The sequence below is a fragment of the Eumetopias jubatus genome, unplaced genomic scaffold (genome assembly GCF_037043125.1).
Source record: "Eumetopias jubatus isolate StellerSeaLion01/CBP00866 unplaced genomic scaffold, mEumJub1_p1.0 scaffold_12, whole genome shotgun sequence".
Taxonomy (NCBI): domain Eukaryota; kingdom Metazoa; phylum Chordata; class Mammalia; order Carnivora; family Otariidae; genus Eumetopias; species Eumetopias jubatus.
This window is the reverse complement of record NW_028274818.1, coordinates 52099918-52118488: the sequence shown is the minus strand read 5'-3', so window position 1 is coordinate 52118488 and position 18571 is coordinate 52099918. Positions and strand designations below refer to the sequence as shown.

The 18571-nt window shown below is 36.9% G+C and overlaps 1 protein-coding gene across 6 annotated transcripts in view; it reads left to right on the top strand.

The window, feature by feature from the left end:
* Positions 1–18571, top strand: part of RABGAP1L (RAB GTPase activating protein 1 like) — a 754336-nt gene that overhangs the window by 639820 nt on the left and 95945 nt on the right. The window contains exons 1-2 of one of the 6 annotated variants that reach the window (XM_028122989.2): positions 13177–13302; positions 15923–16351. The exons of 4 other annotated variants lie outside the window; for them this stretch is intronic. In XM_028122989.2, coding sequence (XP_027978790.1) covers positions 16241–16351 — 111 coding nt within the window. In that variant the 5' untranslated portion in view covers positions 13177–13302; positions 15923–16240. Of the gene's footprint in view, positions 1–13176; positions 13303–15604; positions 16352–18571 lie in introns of those variants that run through there. One more of the 6 variants, XM_028122987.2, reaches the window with a different exon arrangement.

Genomic DNA, 18571 nt, shown 5'->3' with positions numbered 1-18571 from the left:
ACTAAAGCCACACCCCTCAAAAGGCTTTACTTCCCTCCCTCCTGGTTTTGTTTCTTCTTCCTTCTTAAGCTTTTTCCCTTTCATCTTCCCCTCGTTTTTTAAAAATGAAATTTTTACTTTTTCAATGGCCTAACCCTAGCCTCTGGTTTCCTCCTCTGTAAATCAGGAACTAGATGGTACTCTCTAAAGCCAGTTCCAGTACTCTATGAATCCATGAGGTAGTATATATTTATGAATAAATATAATTGTCATCTTTTTCATGATAATTTCATCAACAAATTACGGGTTGGAAATATAAGTGGGGGAAAACTTTTCTTCTACCCTCTCAGGTTCTTTGTCTAGGGGCCTATGAATTAAACTGACAAAAGACAGATTAACAGGAAAAAAGGCATATGTTTCTTTATTGATATTAATATTTTTTATATAAATAGCAACTTCACAGAAAAGAAATGAAAACCCAAAGAGGCAGCTAGATCTGGGAACTTATATACCATTTTAACAAAGGGTGATAAATTGTAGAGAGGTGACTAGACAAAGGAGAAGGGGGTTTGGGCTTGGAGGGGGGTAAATTGTGAGAAGGTAACTAGGAAATGTAGGAGGGAAACTAATAGTAGAAAAGGGTTGTGGAGGAGGCCCCTTTACAGATGGGAATTTTCTTTACCAAAGGGAAATTTATACTCTGCTTTTAGGCAGATAGGGGAAGGGCAGAGAGTTCCCTCTGTGTCTGCGGCTTCTCAATTTCCTTCAGCTCAAAATAGTCCTTAGGCATATTTTGTGGCATATTTTGGGGTAGCATATTCTGGTCCCCTTCAGAAACCTAATAATCTGACATCTTTTTAGAACCCTCCTATGTCTGAAATTCATAGATACTACTTTATAAAACTGATTGTTGAAGTTGAATAATAAATATTCCAACATATAAATAATTAATACTGATATATAAACAATGTCTGTAACAATGAGACACCACAAGTAATTTGTCAGTAACTATGGTTTTTCCAATTTTAAGAATATTTAATATCAAAACATCAAATTGTATACCTTAAATACATGCAATTTTTTTTTGTCAATTATACTTCAATAAAACCAAAAAAAGAAGAATATGTAAATGTTCTGGTTGTAATTCATGAGGCAAAAACCTTATAGAGTCAAAGTGAAAGAAAGTTCTTCACCGATATTAATAAATGACTCATTTATTGGTAATTTTCTTTTTTTTAATGTAATTTTTAAAATTTAAATTCTATTAGCCAACTTATAGTACGTCATTAGTTTTTGATATGATGTTCAGTGATTCATTAGTTTTGAATAACACCCAGTGTTCATCACATCAGGGGCCCTCCTTAATGCCCATCACCCAGTTACCCCATCCACCTTCCCACCTCCCTTTCCACAACCCTCAGAATGCAATTTCTTAACATAATTGCACTTGATATTGGTAATTTTCAATAGGGTTTGAGACAATATCAGTAGGACCTGAAATCATGGAAATTATTTTTGAAAGTCTAATAGTTGGAGGTCAATTTGGTATTTAAAAACAACCCCTTTCCATAATTTTAATTTATAGATATAGATCTATATTCATGGTTCTCAACTCAGGGTAGTCCCCCCCCCCCCGGGGACATTTGGCAAAGTCTAAAAACTTTGGAGTTGCCACAACCTTGGGGAACGGGTACTACTGATATCTCATGTGTAGAGGCCAGTGATGGTGCAGACCATCTTAAAATTTATAGGACAGCATTCTATAAGAAAAAATTATTCATCCCCAAATGTTAACAGTGCCATGTTTAAGAAATCTATATGACTCAACGGAGAGTTTTACAATTTGAAGTGTCTGCTCATGTTTAATTCTGGTAGCTGTTGAAAACAAAATAGAGGTCATTAAGATTCATGTCTTAGCCATGCATATCATTACAAACTGCTTGCTGACTTTTGGCATTTTTCTTAGCCTTTTACTCTTATTTGGACAATTAGATTTTTGTGGTAGATTCTTGAGTTTGGTCTGAGGCAAACTATGGAAAACAAAAATAGAAACCACTCAAAAGTTCCTACTAACCTGGCATTAAGTGTCCCGTCTAGGCAGGTTTAAAGATGGAGTAATTATTTATTTAATAGATTATAATTCTTTATAACAGTATGCTTCAAGGTGGAGTTATGGATGTTAAACTGAAGTAGACTCTACCAATCATTTAGTCCAAAGCTGTTCTTTTAAAATAAAATAAGAACCTGCCTTTCTAAGATCACAGGTGTTTGGTTGTAGAACCAATATAAGGCATGATTGCAACCCAGACACAAGGCACTTCACATTTGTAAGTTCTTTTCCTTAGCTCATTTATTAAAGCGGACTCTCACTAGCCCCTGCATCAAGCTTGCTCGGCATAGACTAAGAAAAGTCAGAGAGGAATTGATTTTGTGAACAAGGGGATTGGTAGTCATGGCCTTCCACCATTTACACAGCTTGCAACATATTATTAAAAATGAGGAAGGGGAAAAGTACAGGAATAGGGAGGGAAATTTTCCCTTGAATCCTCAAAATGTTAGCATTGCATTGCATTTCCTATCTTTTCTTTCCTCCACAACAGTTGAAATGCTACAGTAATTTTCCATTCAGTTATTTGCCTTTTTCCTTTTTAAAAAAGTTTCCATTATTATACCCAGTGGATTAAAGGGTATTCCTCTTTAGTCACTGAGTTGATGTAGTAAGATCTGTAAAAAGAGTTATTACAAAATGTGCACATCAGGGGTGCCTGGCTGGCTCAGTGGATAGAGCATGTGACTCTTTTTTTTTTAAGATTTATTTATTTGAGAGAGAGCGAGCAAGCATGTGTGCACAAGTAGGAGGGGCAGAGGGAGAGGGAGAGAGAATCTGAAGTAGACTCCGAGCTGAGCATGGAGCCCAATGCAGGGCTCGATCTCACAACCCTGAGATCTTGACCTGAGCTGAAACCAAGAGTCAGATGCTTAACTAACTGAGCCACCAAGGCACTGTGAGCATGCGATTCTCAATCTCAGGGTTGTGCATTCGAGTCCCACATTGGGCCTGGAGCCTACTTAAAATTAAAAACAAAATGTTCACATTAAAGAGCAAGTTTTTCAGGGATCTAGTAGCGTAAGCAGCATCATGAAGCTGTAGCTTGACTAATTTCATGTCACAGTAGGATAAAATTTTTTAAAAATACAAGCCAGGGCTGTGACCACCCTGAAACTGGGGATTTGAGGAAAATACTGGCAGAGAAGGAGATCTATAGAGATCACCGTTAGTAGTAATTGGAGCATACTGGTCTGATTTAATTTGAGATATTCAAAATAATTAGGCTGTTGAGTATAATTATCACCATTTAAATAAAGTTAAAATGTTAATGTACTAAAGTAACGTCTCATTTGGTGCCAGTGGAAAACAAAATGTTTAATCACTATTGCAGAAGTCACTAAATCTCTGTTATAGTCTGTTTAGCAAGTTAATACTTTTTCCTTTTTGCTTTTCAAATACTATTCCCTAATTTTGCATTTAATTTATCTTTTCCTGAAAACCTGTTAATTGCATGTGCTTTAGCCTTACAGAAGAGACTGTTGCTTAGCAACTGCCAAAATAACTAATAAGCCTGTATCTAGTAAAGGCTTAAAAGACTTATTTATTTTAAATTTATGTATTTCTTTATTGACCATTAAAACCAAGAGGAAGTTGTTTCATTTTGAGTTTCTTCTGATTTCTGCATCTTTTTTGTAACTTATATATGGGCTTTTTGTAGTAAAAACAAAACAAAAACCACAATATATTTAATGTAAACAGTGGCTTTTCTCCCTTCAACCTCTTAGTAACTTTGTTGTATGTTCGTCATTTTCTTTAGTTACCTTTTTTTCAACATAATACCTTGTCAGTGATATAAGCTGGGTAAAGATAATGGCTCCTGGATGGCTCAGTTGGTTAAGCGACTGCCTTCCGCTCAGGTCACGATCCTGGAGTCCCGGGATCGAGTCCCACATCAGGCTTCCTGCTCAGCAGGGAGTCTGCTTCTCCCTCTGACCCTCTTCCATCTCGTGCTTTCTATCTCTCATTCTCTCTCTCTCTCAAATAAATAAATAAAATCTTAAAAAAAAAAAGAAATGATTTCTAATCGTTGGATACAAAATTCTAAAATACTGTTTTTTAATGCTAAGGAAGCTATTTTCTTTTTAGAGGAAATACATTAAGGCTTTAGGAGAGGGAAGTAGAGATAATGGTATTACCTATAATGGTTTTATTTTTTGATTATTTGACCCAGAAGTATCTCAGAAGAGTCATGTAAGCTAAGGGCTTTGGGGTGGGAAGTGGTGCTGTCAACATTGCAAGGTACTATCACTTAGCCTTCACTTGCCAGAGGTTTAAGTCTTCCCACTAAGACGTGGAGAGTTGTATTATTATCCAAATCTCAGACCCATTTCCTTCCCTTTGCTTCTGTTCAACTGCCCTGGGGTAAATACAAAATACCAGTAAATTTGTTTACTGCTTCCTTTGTATTCTGTGGCATTGTAAGTTTAAAGGCCACTTTTACAAATATATTAATAAAAGAACACAGGAAATTTATGTTAATAGTGCTAACGCAATTTGCATTAAAGAGAAACTGTGTTATTTCAAAGAGAACTTTTGTCTTGGAACGAAGCTCCTTTACAAAAATGGCTGCTTTATAATTTTTTCTTATGGAGGCTTTGGACAAATTTATAGCTGTTTTCTTTCACAGGAACGAACTCCTAGGCGATCGTGTTGCACAATGGTTAATCACCCTATACATATCAGTGGGATTTTTTTTAATGAAGTATCTTCATTAAGATATTACCCTAACAAAAAATAAAGGGTTTTGTTTTTGTTTTTTAGCAATATTGAATTACTGGTAGTTGCGGTAACTATAATAGAACAATTATCTACAATCGGCTGATATAGGACTCATTTATAAAGTGCCATCTGTAAGATCATGTACTGTGTTCATATCTCATTTATATTGTCAACCCTTGTATAGAGGGAACAATGTAGAATAACTGGAGTTAAGTTTAAAAGTGTATATAAAGGTGTATACTTAGTAAGTTATCTGATAAATACATGATGTGCTAAAGAATCAAATAGTTTAGGACAAAAATAATTTTTTAAAAGAGATGTGTATGAGGGAGATAGATAATGGCAGGAAGAATGGAGGGGAGGGAAAAAATGTTACTGTTGAAATTTAAAGAGTGGCTTTAGAGTAAAAGATTCACAAGTTTTCTTTTTTAAAATTTTATTATGTTATGTTAGTCGCCATACATCATTAGTTTTTGATGTAGTGATCCACAATTCATTGTTTTTGTATAACACCCAGTGCTCCATGCACTATGGCACAAGTTTTGTTAATAGTGAATAAAATAGTTAATAAAACAGCCAGTTAATGATGCTTCCATTATGTGTTCCAAGTGCAGATAATGGAAAAATTCATTTTATTCTTTATAAAGTTTAATACCAGAACTTCTTGCTTAACATTAATTTTGTTATTTAGTTAACCTCATGGGGCAGTTTTCCTATGAAATTCCTTTAGACAGCTCTCCTCTATACATGGGAATAGAAAATAGAAAGTATGGAAAAAACATTTAATTGGAAATTTTCAAATAGTGAACATTTTATTTATTTTAGCTCTTAATTTTTACTTGTTTTTCTAGTGTAGTCATTTGACAGAGATGATTAGAAATAACATCTACCAATTAGTCACTAATTAGAGTTTTTCCTTCATTCCCTGTTTTTGTACTCTTTGGTAGTAAGTAGTAAAGTATCAAAAGCTAGGTGGCCATTAGGAGAAGCAAAAGGCATTATATTTACATAAATTAAAATTACCCACAAATCAATATTAAATATATATTTGTATTCAGTTTTACAATTTGATCATTTATACAGATTTGCCAGCATATATACATTGCTCTAGTCTCAGCTTGGTCATTTAGTATTATAAATTGTAATCTCATGTTACATACTTAAAATTCTCCACAAATGCATGCTAAGTTGTCCCAAATGGACATTTTAATTTTTTTTTTATTTTTTAAAGATTTTATTTTCAAGTACCCTTGACACCCAGTGGGGGCTGGAAGTCACAACCCCAATATCAAGAGTCACACACTCCACTGACTGAGCCAGCCAGGTGCCCCTCAAAGGGATTTTCTCTTTTTAAAGATTATTTATTTATTCATCCATTCATTCATTCATTCATTTATTTATTTGACAGAAAGAGAGTGTGCACGAGTGCACAGGCAATCCAGTGTTGCAGGGAGGAGCAGAGGGGGAGGGAGAAGGAGAGAATCTCCAGCAGACTCCACACTGAGCATGGAGCCTGACGGGAGACTGAGTCTCATGACCCTGAGATCATGACCTGAGCAGAAACTAAAAGTGGGGTGTTCAACCAACTGAGCCAAAGGGACACTTTTAAATAAGGATGCATCATAATGCATTAGAATTCATAACTGAAAGTAAACCCTTGGGCAGCTACGTAGACACTAATATTCTCTCTTAACTTCCTGCTGTCTTTTATGAGTAATACATAAGAATGTTAGCTATTTTTAGGTAAAAAATAAAAATCATGATATTGGAGCAATATACGTTATGATGATACTTTATGACAGTTCTTAAACCTGAAATAACCATTTTTGGGAAAATATTTTATTTAATTAATTTTTTTAAAAAGATTTTATTTTATTTTTTTTTAAGATTTATTTATTTGAGAGAGAGAGAATGAGAGAGAGAGAGTACATGAGAGGGGGGAGGGTCAGAGGGAGAAGCAGGCTCCCTTACTGAGCAGGGAGCCCAATGTGGGGCTCGATCCCAGGACTCCAGGATCATGACCTGAGCCGAAGGCAGTTGCTTAACCAACTGAGCCACCCAGGCGCCCAAAAAGATTTTCTTTTTAAAGAAAGAGAGGGGACAGGGTCAGAGGGAGAAGCAGGCTCCCCGTTGAGCAGGGAGCCCGATGTGGGACTCAATCCCAGGACCCTGGAATCATGACCTGAGCTGAAGGCAGACACTTAACCAAGTGAGCCACCCAGGTGCCCCTGGGAAAATATTTTAGATTGAACATAAAAATAAATTCTTGAGTTGCCTGGCTAGCTTGGTAGGTAGAGCATATGACTCTTGATCTCAGGATTGTAAATTCAAGCCCCACATTGGGTGTAGAGATTACTTAAAAATAAAATGTTTTAAAAAAATAAAAATAAACATTCTTGTTGAAGTGAATGAAATTGCTACCACTCCTACTAAGACCACTGTTAAAAAATATTAAGGTCTTTTTATTATTTTTCTATTAACCCATTAAGGAATTTACTCTTGTTCTTAAAGCAAACAAAAGGCCAATTTTAAACAACAGAGAAGCTGCTGTTGACAGGTCATTGAAGGAATGCTGCTTCAATCCACACAATATTTTCTATTGTGGCAGACTGTTAATATGTGCATTACACTTGTCAGTAGTTGGCCTCAGTTTTCTTTCTATTTGCAAATGCCTTATAAATAATACTGTTAGATGCAAAATGAGTTTTTAGTTCATAGTTTGAATATACAATGATAAAATAATAAAGGAAAATACTAAGAGGGGGACGCCTGGCTGCCTCAGTCGGTGGAACATATGACCCTTGATCTTGGGGTCCTGAGCTCAAGCCTCATGTTGGGCGTAGAATGTGCTTATAAAAAATTTAAAAGCAAAATACTAAGAGAAGAGAGATACAAAGTGCAGCTTTGGAAATTGTGAAGCTTCTATTTCAGGATCTCCAAGTTGAGTTTACTTCTTTCTCGAATTCATTTTATGATAAACCTGTTGGACACACAGCCTTTGTAATCACATATTTCAGTTTTAATAATGGCTTTCATTTACTATCAGTGTGACCTTAAATTACTTAAACCCATAGGGCAGTGGTTTACTCTTCTGTAAAATGGGGATAATAAAATCAGCGTCATAGTATTGTTGTAAAAATTAGGAGAGTGTAGTTAAAGCTCCATCCCAGCACAGTAGATGTTAAATAATGTGCTACTTCTCTCTTCCCTCCTCCTACACTCCTCCTCAAACTCAGTTGATCTCTTTGAAATGAAATGGATTAAAATTTTATCGGTCAGGTCTAAGCTTCCAGATAAGCTGTTACTCTAAACCATTGTATAGGATACTTCTTAATTCTAAGGTACCAACGAACAATGGAAAATCTTGTTATAATACAATTATAAAGAAGGATTATGTATTTCCACATGTTAGCCCATAGTAACAGTGTTTTGTTGATCAGGTTACAACAGATGAATATCAGTATACAACAAATGCTGTCTTTGTTCCCTGTTCTTGTCACAATTGCTTAATTTAATAAGAGGTAATTGATTAAACTCTGTCAGCATTGTCATCAGGAAACTGGAGAGGGCTGCGAAAGTACAGGAGACTCCACACACACACATTATCAACCTTTCATGTCCTCTAACCTGTCTCAGTGATTTCTGACAGAAGGACGCGTGTAAATTAACCAAATTGCTCCCAAATAAAGCAACATCTAAAAACATTTATTTGCTTAGGGAAAACTGGTGGGAGGTTGGAGTTGTGTGACATCATCTATTTCTTTCTCCTGGATTTTTATTAATTGGATAAGGAAATAGAAAGTGGAGACATTGTGTTCTCGGATACTGAGACTACCATCGCGCCCCCCCCCCCCCCCGCCCCGGCCCTAAGTTCTGAAAGTTACAATTCCATTTTCTCTTTGGTATTAAGAAATGATCTTGTCCCTGCAGACATCATTTTTATTAATATTGATAATAACAGCAAATAACAGCATCATTAACCAAATGCTTTCTAGAGCCAGGCAGCTTACTAAGGGATTTTATGTGCATTATCTTATTATCCCTCATAGTAACAACATTGTTATTATTTTCTTATTGCATGGATGCCAAAACCAAGGGTAAGACAGCTTATATAATTTGTTTATGGTCACAGAGCTAGTATGTGGCAGAGTCAGATGTTACCCCAGGTTATTCTGAACTCTGAAGCCCATGTGTTAACCCTTATAATGTAGGTCCTTCCTCTAGTGACAGAAATGGAGGCCAGGAAAGCAAAAACTTCGTAGTCTTCAGTGGCTGCCCTTGGCCTATACTCCACATTTTCCGAAGTTATTGACCTGATATTTGGAACCCACCATAGGCCAATTCAAACCTGCCTTTGAAACCTTATCTCCTACTGTACCCCACCAATATCAGCACTGAGACCAGGCTTATTTTCCCTGTAAAAAATGATTTCACTTTGCCTATCCAAATCCAATCCATCTTTTCCATATAGGCTTTCCTGTATGCAGAGAGACTTCATACTCTTACAGTCCTAAAGTCACTTATGATGGCATTACTTGGCAAACATAGTGTATTGCGTTCTGGGGGCTGGGCAGGGGAAGGAGATATCGGTGTTTGAAAAGCAGGGGTGTCTGGCACATGGCCAGTTCTCAGTTTATGTCTGCTTACTTCCCTTATTGTCAAGGGCATGCACTTTGGAGCCAGACACACTGGTTTTTGAATCTTATCGGCTCCATTTCTAATTGTGATAATTGAGCCAAATCACCAAACTTCTCCCTACTTTAGTGGAGAAGAAGAGATAATTATAGGTCCTAGTTCACAGACTTACTGTGAAGATTAAATGGGATTCCATGTCTAGGACATAGTGAATGCTTACTACCTACTAGTTCCTATTATTATTATAAAAGACTTTTTAAGAATACATTAGTTATTATTTGTGTGTGTGTGTTTTAAGTAGGCTTCACACTCAGTGTGGAGCCCAACGTGGGGCTTGAATTCATGACCCTGAGATTAAGACCTGAAACGAGATCGAGTCAGATGCTTAATCGACTGAGCCACCCAGGCGCCCCTATTAGTCATCATTATAACTAGATTATGTTACTATATTAAAAATTTGTAAGCGCCCCCCCCCCCACTCCCATGCACATTACAAGCATTTAGCAAATACTGTTGGGTTTTTTAAATTGAGATATAATTCACGTAGCATTAAATTCATCAAGTTGGTTTGTTGTTGTTTTTAGTTTTTAAATTCTTGTTAACAGTGTAATATTAGTTTCAGGTGTATAATATAGTGATTCAACACTTCCATCCATCACCTGGTGCTCATCACAAGAAGTGCCTCCTTAATCCCCATCACCTATTCAACACACCGCCCCCACCCACCTCCCCCTGGTAATCATCAAGCCCACCACTGCTGCAGCGACCTGAGGGCCCATTGGAAAGGGACTTATCCAGGCTGGAGTCACCAGCCCTGCAGGAAGAACTTGAAACAAATGAACATGTAAATAAAACTAGTTTACACTTTTTTGCTGTTCCCTAAAACTAAAACTACCTTCTGATCTTGGTTTAAAAAAAAAAAAAGAATCTAAAACATTATCCTTGGGCGCCTGGGTGGCTCAGTTGGTTGAGCAACTGCCTTCTGCTCAGGTCATGATCCTGGAGTCCTGGCATCGAGTCCCACATCGGGCTCCCAGCTCAGCGGGGAGTCTGCTTCTCCCTCTGACCCTTTTCCCTCTCGTGCTTTCTATCTCTCATTCTCTCTCTCTCAAATAAATAAATAAAATCTTAAAAAAAAACATCCTTGTGGAGTGGTTTGATTTGGTTGTTAGTAAAACTTTTTTAAAATTTAAAAATTTTTTTTAATTTAAAAAATATTTTGAATGCTTTAAAAATTAAGGTAAAGTTATTTGTAATTACAAGTTTGTTGTGTATTCTGCTCAAAAGTGAGACAAGATGAAGCATTGCTCATATTTTTAGATGTGTCCAAAACCATCTTTGGCAAATATCAGTGAATACTTACAACAGTGGAAACACTTATTTTTGGTTAGGTAAAGTTTAAGTGAATGTGTTGTGTTAAAAAACAAAATTCGACTGAGTAAATTTTAAAGATCTTATTGGCTTTATCCAGTGATTTATGACTTGAGCAGCATCCAATCTAGCAGATAAGGAGGAGCTCTGAGGAGCTGTACCAAAGAAAAGACTTTCGTAAGCAAAACGGAGCAGGAACAAAGAAGTTACAGTAGGCAAAAAAGCAGTTTGATTATTTCAAAGGGGTCTGTCAGGCAGATTACCCAACTAGTGCTGATCAGGCGATTTCTGAGTGACTGGTTTAAGATTCCATTTCTGGGAGAGCCAAAACTGTAATGAAGTCTCTGGTAACGTGGGGCTTCACAAAAGTGACTCCATTTTGGGCCTGTTGTTTTGTGTTTACCAGTTGGCTGTGTATTTTAGAGTTACAAATGAGGTAAAAAGCTGATTGTTAGAGAGTTGCAGACTCATAGTCTGGACTGTCCCTCACCCACATTCTTTGTAGTGAGATACGAATGAGGAAGTAAGATACCCAGTATAGCTGTTAGGCAAGTATTTTAGGCCCCACTGGTTTTTCTTTTCTTTAACTCTGGGGATTTTTTTTTTTTCCCTTAAGAATCTATGCTTTCTGGGGTTTTGAATTTGCCTAGCAATTGCTAGGAAAGATAGGAAAGAAAATGAGCTGAATGGCTGGAATTCAACACAAGAATAAAGGTTTTCTGTATTTACCTTTGCATGATTTTTTTAAAGAAAACTAAGATTTTGCTTCTTTATCTTTTACCTTTGTAAAAACTCAGTATGTGTCACTGGACTACTCTGAAATCCAAGATACTCTGAAAAGCTTTCTGCTCTTGATACTTCTGTGACTTCTCATTCTCCTTTTATATTTTGTTCCCCCACTTAGAGCACTTGGGTTTTATAATGTTCACTCCCAAGTGTAAAACCTACTTGGAATATTGGTTTTCTGTGATTAAGAAAGTACTTGTAGAATTTTGTCTTTCTTACGGTTGTTTATGTCAATACATGAATATTTTGTGAAGATCTCTTAAAACTGAGTCACATACACTTCGTGAATGTTTATGTTGACTGATTTAGGAATAAATAGACGAGAACCACCAGGGAGGGAAGGAGAGTGTCTAGAGCGCTCCACCTGTGCATGTGGAGGGCTCAGAAGACCCTCTGCCCTTGAGACCACATTTCTGCCCTGGTGCTTTTCTCCTCCTTTCCATCTTGCCCCAACTTTATGGCTGCTGTGTGAAGTACAACAAGCAGAACCTGAGGCATGGGGAAAAGGTCTTTGCAGCCACTCGTGTGGCTCTTTCTATTTTTTATTTTATTTTTTGTATATTTGACAGAGAGAGACACAGCGAGAGAGGGAACACAAGCAGGGGGAGTGGGTGAGGGAGAAGCAGGCTTCCCGCCAAGCAGGGAGCCTGATGCAGGGCTCGATCCCAGGACTCTGGGATCATGACCTGAGCTGAAGGCAGACGCTTAACGACTGAGCCACCCAGGCTCCCCGTCTTGTGGCTCTTTTTAAAGACGTGCTGTTTTTCACATATTTGCTCCTTTGGTTTGAATACCACTCCCATCATAAAGTTACTTTGCTGCTTTGCTGCATTTGGGGAGAACACAGAAATTTAAAAAATGTTCACATCTTATTCATGTTTTCCTTGATTTTTTTGTTTTGGCCGTACCTACATTTGACACGTGAGAACAGGTGTTCTCTGAAGGCCAGGAATGGTTGATTAGACTCATACTCACTCAGTATGACCCAGGTATGTTGTTAAAAAGTAATAATCCTTGAAGAATGATTGTTGGAACAAAATCAGCTACCAGAGTAAAACCTTCCTACGTAAAATGTTAAAACGGCACTTACAAATCATTAAAGATATTTTATTCACTAAAATTTTCTTAATTTTAATGCGATCTGGAGAGGCTTTTACAAATTATTTTGTAGCCAGGTTGGCCTCTAAACTGAAAAGACTGCAAAGAATAACTAACAAAAAGTATCCCCACTGTCACTGAATTCTCTTCATAGGCAAAAGAGTTGACATTAGAAAATCCAAAGTAGGGTACAAAATCGACTGCCTTTTTGGGACACATTATAGCAACCCTGACTTTCTTAACTTCTGGGATTAATGTTACCCTTTGTTTTTTATTCTGATAGAGATTAAAAAGTTATTTCCACCTCCAAATCTCCCAGTAAGCCTGTTCAGTGGAGGGAAATTGGATACTTAGCTTTGGACAGTTTCTGAGCGCAGGTAAAAACCTCAGATCTAGTCCATCCCTCTCAATTTACATGACCATGAGGAAATTGAAACCTAGGGAGGTTGAATGTCTTGCCCTGGGACAGAGTGCTAGCTAGTTCCTGCTTGAACTGGCGACCCTCTATTGGTTACCACTGACGCCTTGTTTTCTGCTGCCGGTAGGATATACAGTCCTTGCCTGGTAAATTTATCAGCAAATGCTGCTACACTCCTTGATCTCAGGTAATTCCCCACCCCCACGGCCTTTTTCAGTGTTGCTGCGCGGTGCGAAGTAGAGGACTGCAGAAACTTAAGTGGAAACAATCCTGGGAGATCCGTGGGATCAGTTCACAGGGGAACAGGCAACAGAGTAAGAAAGATGTCTTGCAAGGGAGTAGAGAACTGTTTGTAAACATGACTGTAACAGGGCTCCTGAACTTTGGGGAGGGTATTTCTGAGACTGGAGAAAAGACCAGTTCAAAGACAGGTTTTTAAATAGATCATCGGTTTTCAAAAAGTATTCATTTTGTTGGGACCACAAGTATACATTTAATTGTAAGAGAAAAGAAACATTGGAATTTTTCCTGCCCAGACTCTGAAAGTCAAGTATGGAGGACCATTGTAAGGGTGACAAAAATGAAGGGTGCAAGTCTAACTTAGGGAACTCTTGCTCTAGAAAATGCATGCATTCAGGCTTTGATAGAGGACCTCTTAGATTTAGAAATGAAAAATTATTACTAATTCCAGTGGCTGTGGCTAATTAGAACAATCTTTTGTAGGTAATCAGAAGCTTTAAAAAATACCTGATTGTTTACCTGAGAACCTGTGTGGAATTCTAAAAGGACTGCATTATTTAAAGTCATTAGCTTCTGTTTATGTAGTTTTAAAAGTATCTTTACAGCCTTTGATTATGTTCCTAAAATTGTTTTGTACTCTTACACCTGATCCCTAAATGTTTTATGAGTTTAATACACAGCACCTGAACTATTTGATATTGTTTTTCTGGTCCTTTTTTCCCCCTTGGGTTATGAGTGTTCTTCCTAACCAAGAAGATTACCCATTGTTAAACTGAATTGCTCTCCCGGGGTGCATAGGCAACTGCTTGAATGTGGTTTATAATTCTTGTTTGCCCCTGGGCGGTTGCCAGCAGGGAGTAAGGCATTATGGGAAGTGGTTTCTTTACCTTCCACAACAGGTGTCTTTGTCAGTGTACCTTATTCAGGTATCAGGGTAGAAGCACTGAGTCACTGCAGCAAAGAAAAACATGAAAGCAAGAGGAATTGCTTTCCCATCTAGAAAATGGTGCTGCAAGATAAACCTGAAACCTTCTGGTGCTAGTGAATGCATGAAGAGGTTCACAGTATCTTTTACAGTACTTCTGAAAAGATAAAAAGGAATTTAAAAGGTATGAACTGCCTGGACGCTTTATGAAACCTCGTCTCTTGATTACCGTTTAATTTTTACCTGGTTTGTCAGCCTTAAGATAAATATGCTGGGAAACTTTTTGACAAAAATAAAGCGTAAGAGACAAAGCTGCATTGTAGCAAAAAATGAAGTAAAAATGCTTTACTGGCTCCAACGAGGGTCAAGCACAGTTTGAAGCTGTTTTAATCTTGAAGATTTATTGAAAGTATTGTATTTTCTGTTAAAATAAGCCTATTAGACTTGCTTCTGTTTCCTAGCAATAAGGTGTTTTTCTCCTTCCGTGTGTGTGTGTATGTTTAATCTAGAATGCTACAGCAATTGCAAGACTCTCCTAATCATATTTAAATGGAACAAGGTGCTATTTAAGTAATCATGTTAATCTAGGTGAAGGTACTTCAGGAAAACAGACACCATGAACCTCATTTTAAGTTTTGTCCTTTGAAAAGCAAACAAACAACATAACAATGCTATTGGTAATTAGGGCTAAAAAGTCCAACCAGTATCTGCATTTGATTATAGACAAACATTGCCAAATTGATTTCTAATTCTAACAAATGATATTTCTCATGGTACTGCAATGTCATAATCTGTAAAAAGCAGAGATGATAATAGCTTAATTAGAAATTTTGGAAAAACAACTTTTGGAGGAGCTTCATTTGTTCTCCCCTTTTTATTTGCTTAATACTTTTTCCATGGAATTAGCATACATTATATTTCCTGGTAATTTAGGCAACTTTGTAATGATAATTATGGGCAGCTTTCAAATTTTTCATTAGAGTATACTGAGATTCATTTACGGTCTCCAACTGTAAAACACGTCTGGTGGCTAAGACATCACCAGTTCATGACTATCTTCTAATATGGGTAATTAAAAGAAACCTCTAAACTTAAAAAAAAAAAGAGAGAGAGAGAAGAACTTTTATCTATGGGAGAAAAACTGTAAGTTTAGAAACGGGACCTTTGCGTTGCTTTCTGAATACCAACAGAAAACAAAGTTCCCCAAAGCAAGAATTTTATTTAAAATACTTGTGTGTTTTTTTAGTGGGAGAAGGGGAAATGATAATTAATTGATATTGCAGTCCCTGTTTCATTTTTATATTTTGGTACTTTTTTTTAACAGAAATAATCAGAGGTGAAAAAGAATCTCTTTTTTTCATACTTCAGGAGATAATTTTTAACCGCACCAAGAATTCTAGAAATTCTGAAAAACCAAAGGTTGCCATCTATTTATTTTCTATGAATGTGGAAAAATAAGCCGTAAGAAAATCCACTTCTCCAAGAAGAATCTTGATATAAGTAATACTGAAGTAAGAAGATAAACTTTGAAAGTTTCTAATTACCAAGAACATAACATAAATCAGTTTTGGGGGGTCTTTTGTTTGATTTTGCTATAGGATATTTCCAGTTAGAAAACTTTTCTTTATTTCTCTTTTTGAAGCTGAAAGAAGATTTCCCAAAACCGAACTTTCCAGCTGCTGTGTTAAGAATGCAGAAGGTGTTTATAGTGTATACTTCCTCCACAGATAAGAGACCTCCCTTGGTTTTCTACTGGGGGTGAATTGCCAGGCAAGCCTGGGATAGCAGCTGCTTTTCTTTTTTTTCCTTTTCTTTTTTTCCTTCTGGATTTTTGATACTCCGCCCCCTGGAACTCAGGTGGGTGTGGGCATTGGCACTGAGCTGCAGTAGGAGTTTTCCTTGGATAGTCTGGTCTGGAGCCTGGGTAGCAGCTGGTGCTGTGGAAGGGCCAGCTGGCAAGATGATGGAAGAAATCTCCATTATGGTGGCCTATGACGCCCATGTTTTCAGCCAGCAGCATGATGAAGACTTCCTCACTAGTCTGGTGGCCATCAGCAAGCCCAGGTCTCTGGTAGGTGGTGCCTCGCACATTACTCTGGGGCTGTTTTTTTCCTTTCTAATATGATAGCTGTATTCGTATAGCAACTGAGAAAAACTTCCTGGGAATTAAAATAGAAGTATTGCTTTTGGCTGTGTGTTCAGACTACAAAAAGGTCTACAGGTTTTTAATGATTTATTTACATCACTAAACACTATTACATGTTTAGTAGTGCATTTTAAAGTGCCTTAGGAGTAAAACTTAGGTTAATACTTTCATATGTAGTGAGGGTCAGAGGAGTTTTAAAGTGGCAAATAGCACTTTGTCCCATGTGTTTGCCTTGTATGTATGTATATGATTATGAGGTGAAGGTTACCTGTATTTAAACACATATGATTCAGTCTTTTGAAGTGTAACATTTTTACCAGTGGGCTACAACATCAACATGGAGAACCAAACTATCTAAAAGTCAGATAACTTTCAGAATGTTTACGTTATTACTAAAAACTATTATGAAATTAACTTCTAGTACAATTATCATTTGGATTTAATACTTGTAATTTTTTTTAACCATTCTCCAAGGGTCTTGGTGTGCATGTCCTCACATAATAGAAAAATGAAGTTCTTGCAAATGTTTGTTTATTCTCTGTAAATATCATCCTTATAATGGCTGTCTAGTTTAAGATAGCAGTGAGCCATACTTTTTTGTTTTTTGTTTTTTTAAGATTTTATTTATTTATTTGACAGAGAGAGACACAGCAAGAGAGGGAACACAAGCAGGGGGAGTGGGAGAGGGAGAAGCAGGCTTCCCGCTAAGCAGGGAGCCTGATGCGGGGCTCGATCCCAGGACCCTGGGACCATGACCTGAGCCGAAGGCAGACGCTTAACGACTGAGCCACCCAGGTCCCCATAGAATGAAAGACTATATTGTAACAGTTATCTTGCTAATATGAAACCCTGAGTCTCTATTTTAAGGCATAGGAACCCTAAAAACATACTATGGCAATTTCTTCAAACAATATATTGTTATGAATAATTATAAAGGGGAATCTCTTAAATTGATTTTAAAAAGACTTATGGGTTATATTAAGTAGATGCAGTCTGTTGCCATTGTTTAGATGCTGATTTGAACAAACTATAAAAAAATCAATAATTGACCACTAATTAGATATTTAATGATACTAAGATTATTCATTTTTTTGCAATATTATAATTATGTTTAAAATGATTCAAAGATACATATTAAGATAATTATGGATGAAATGTCTGCAAAGATTCAAAAACATTTACGATTCAGTAGAGGGATTTGTGATGTGGATGAAGTTAGATGACTGTGTTGGTAATTGTTGAAACTGGGAGATGAATATATAGGGATTCATTATACTCCACATTATACTCCACAGACTCATGAGATCAAGAGTTGAATGCTCCACTGACTGAGCCAGTCGGGGCCCCTGTAGATGTTTTATAGATATAGTTAAAAAGAGTCAGCTGGACCAAAAAAATAGCAAAAGCCAAGTAAATACAACATAATATACTTCTATAAGTGTTCATTAATACAGAAACATCTAAACTTTTGCATTCTTGTCCTATTTAATATATATAACCTACATTTTTTTCTATTTTTATAATTATATATATTATGTGGATATTATTGCCAATCCTTAGTAAACCACAATATTTTACCAAGTCAGGAGAGATAGTCCATCAGTAGTTGTGGATAATCTTTTAAACTTCATTTTAGCCATTAGTTTCACAATATTCCGCCATGAAAACTTATCCAAAAAATTTAGAACTTTATTTCTTTTCTTTTTGGTGGTCCTGTAAAGATCCTCTTAAGGGATCTGAGCTGAGTCTTCAAACACTTGTAGGAATTTTCCATGCCAAAGGAGAGAAGAAACAAAAACAAATATAAAGTGGCAAAATAAAGAGGACAGGGGGAACTGAGGAGGTAGGCGGTGACCTGACCAGGTCCTAGGGAGCATCTCACGCTCAGCAAGTGTAGGACATTGTGTGGTGTGCGTGTGTGGTCACATGCACATTTACAGGAGACAGAGGAAATGAATCAACGAATTAATATTAATGTGCTTATCAGGAAACACTTCCGTTTGTAGATTATATGAATATTCAATATGTTGATGTATGTTGTGCCTTGATACAACTTCACCTCCCCCAAAGCACACTTCTGCTCCTAACCCTGGAGCATGTTTGCTATGAAACTTGGTCACTAATATGGAAAGTCTCAGAGGTATG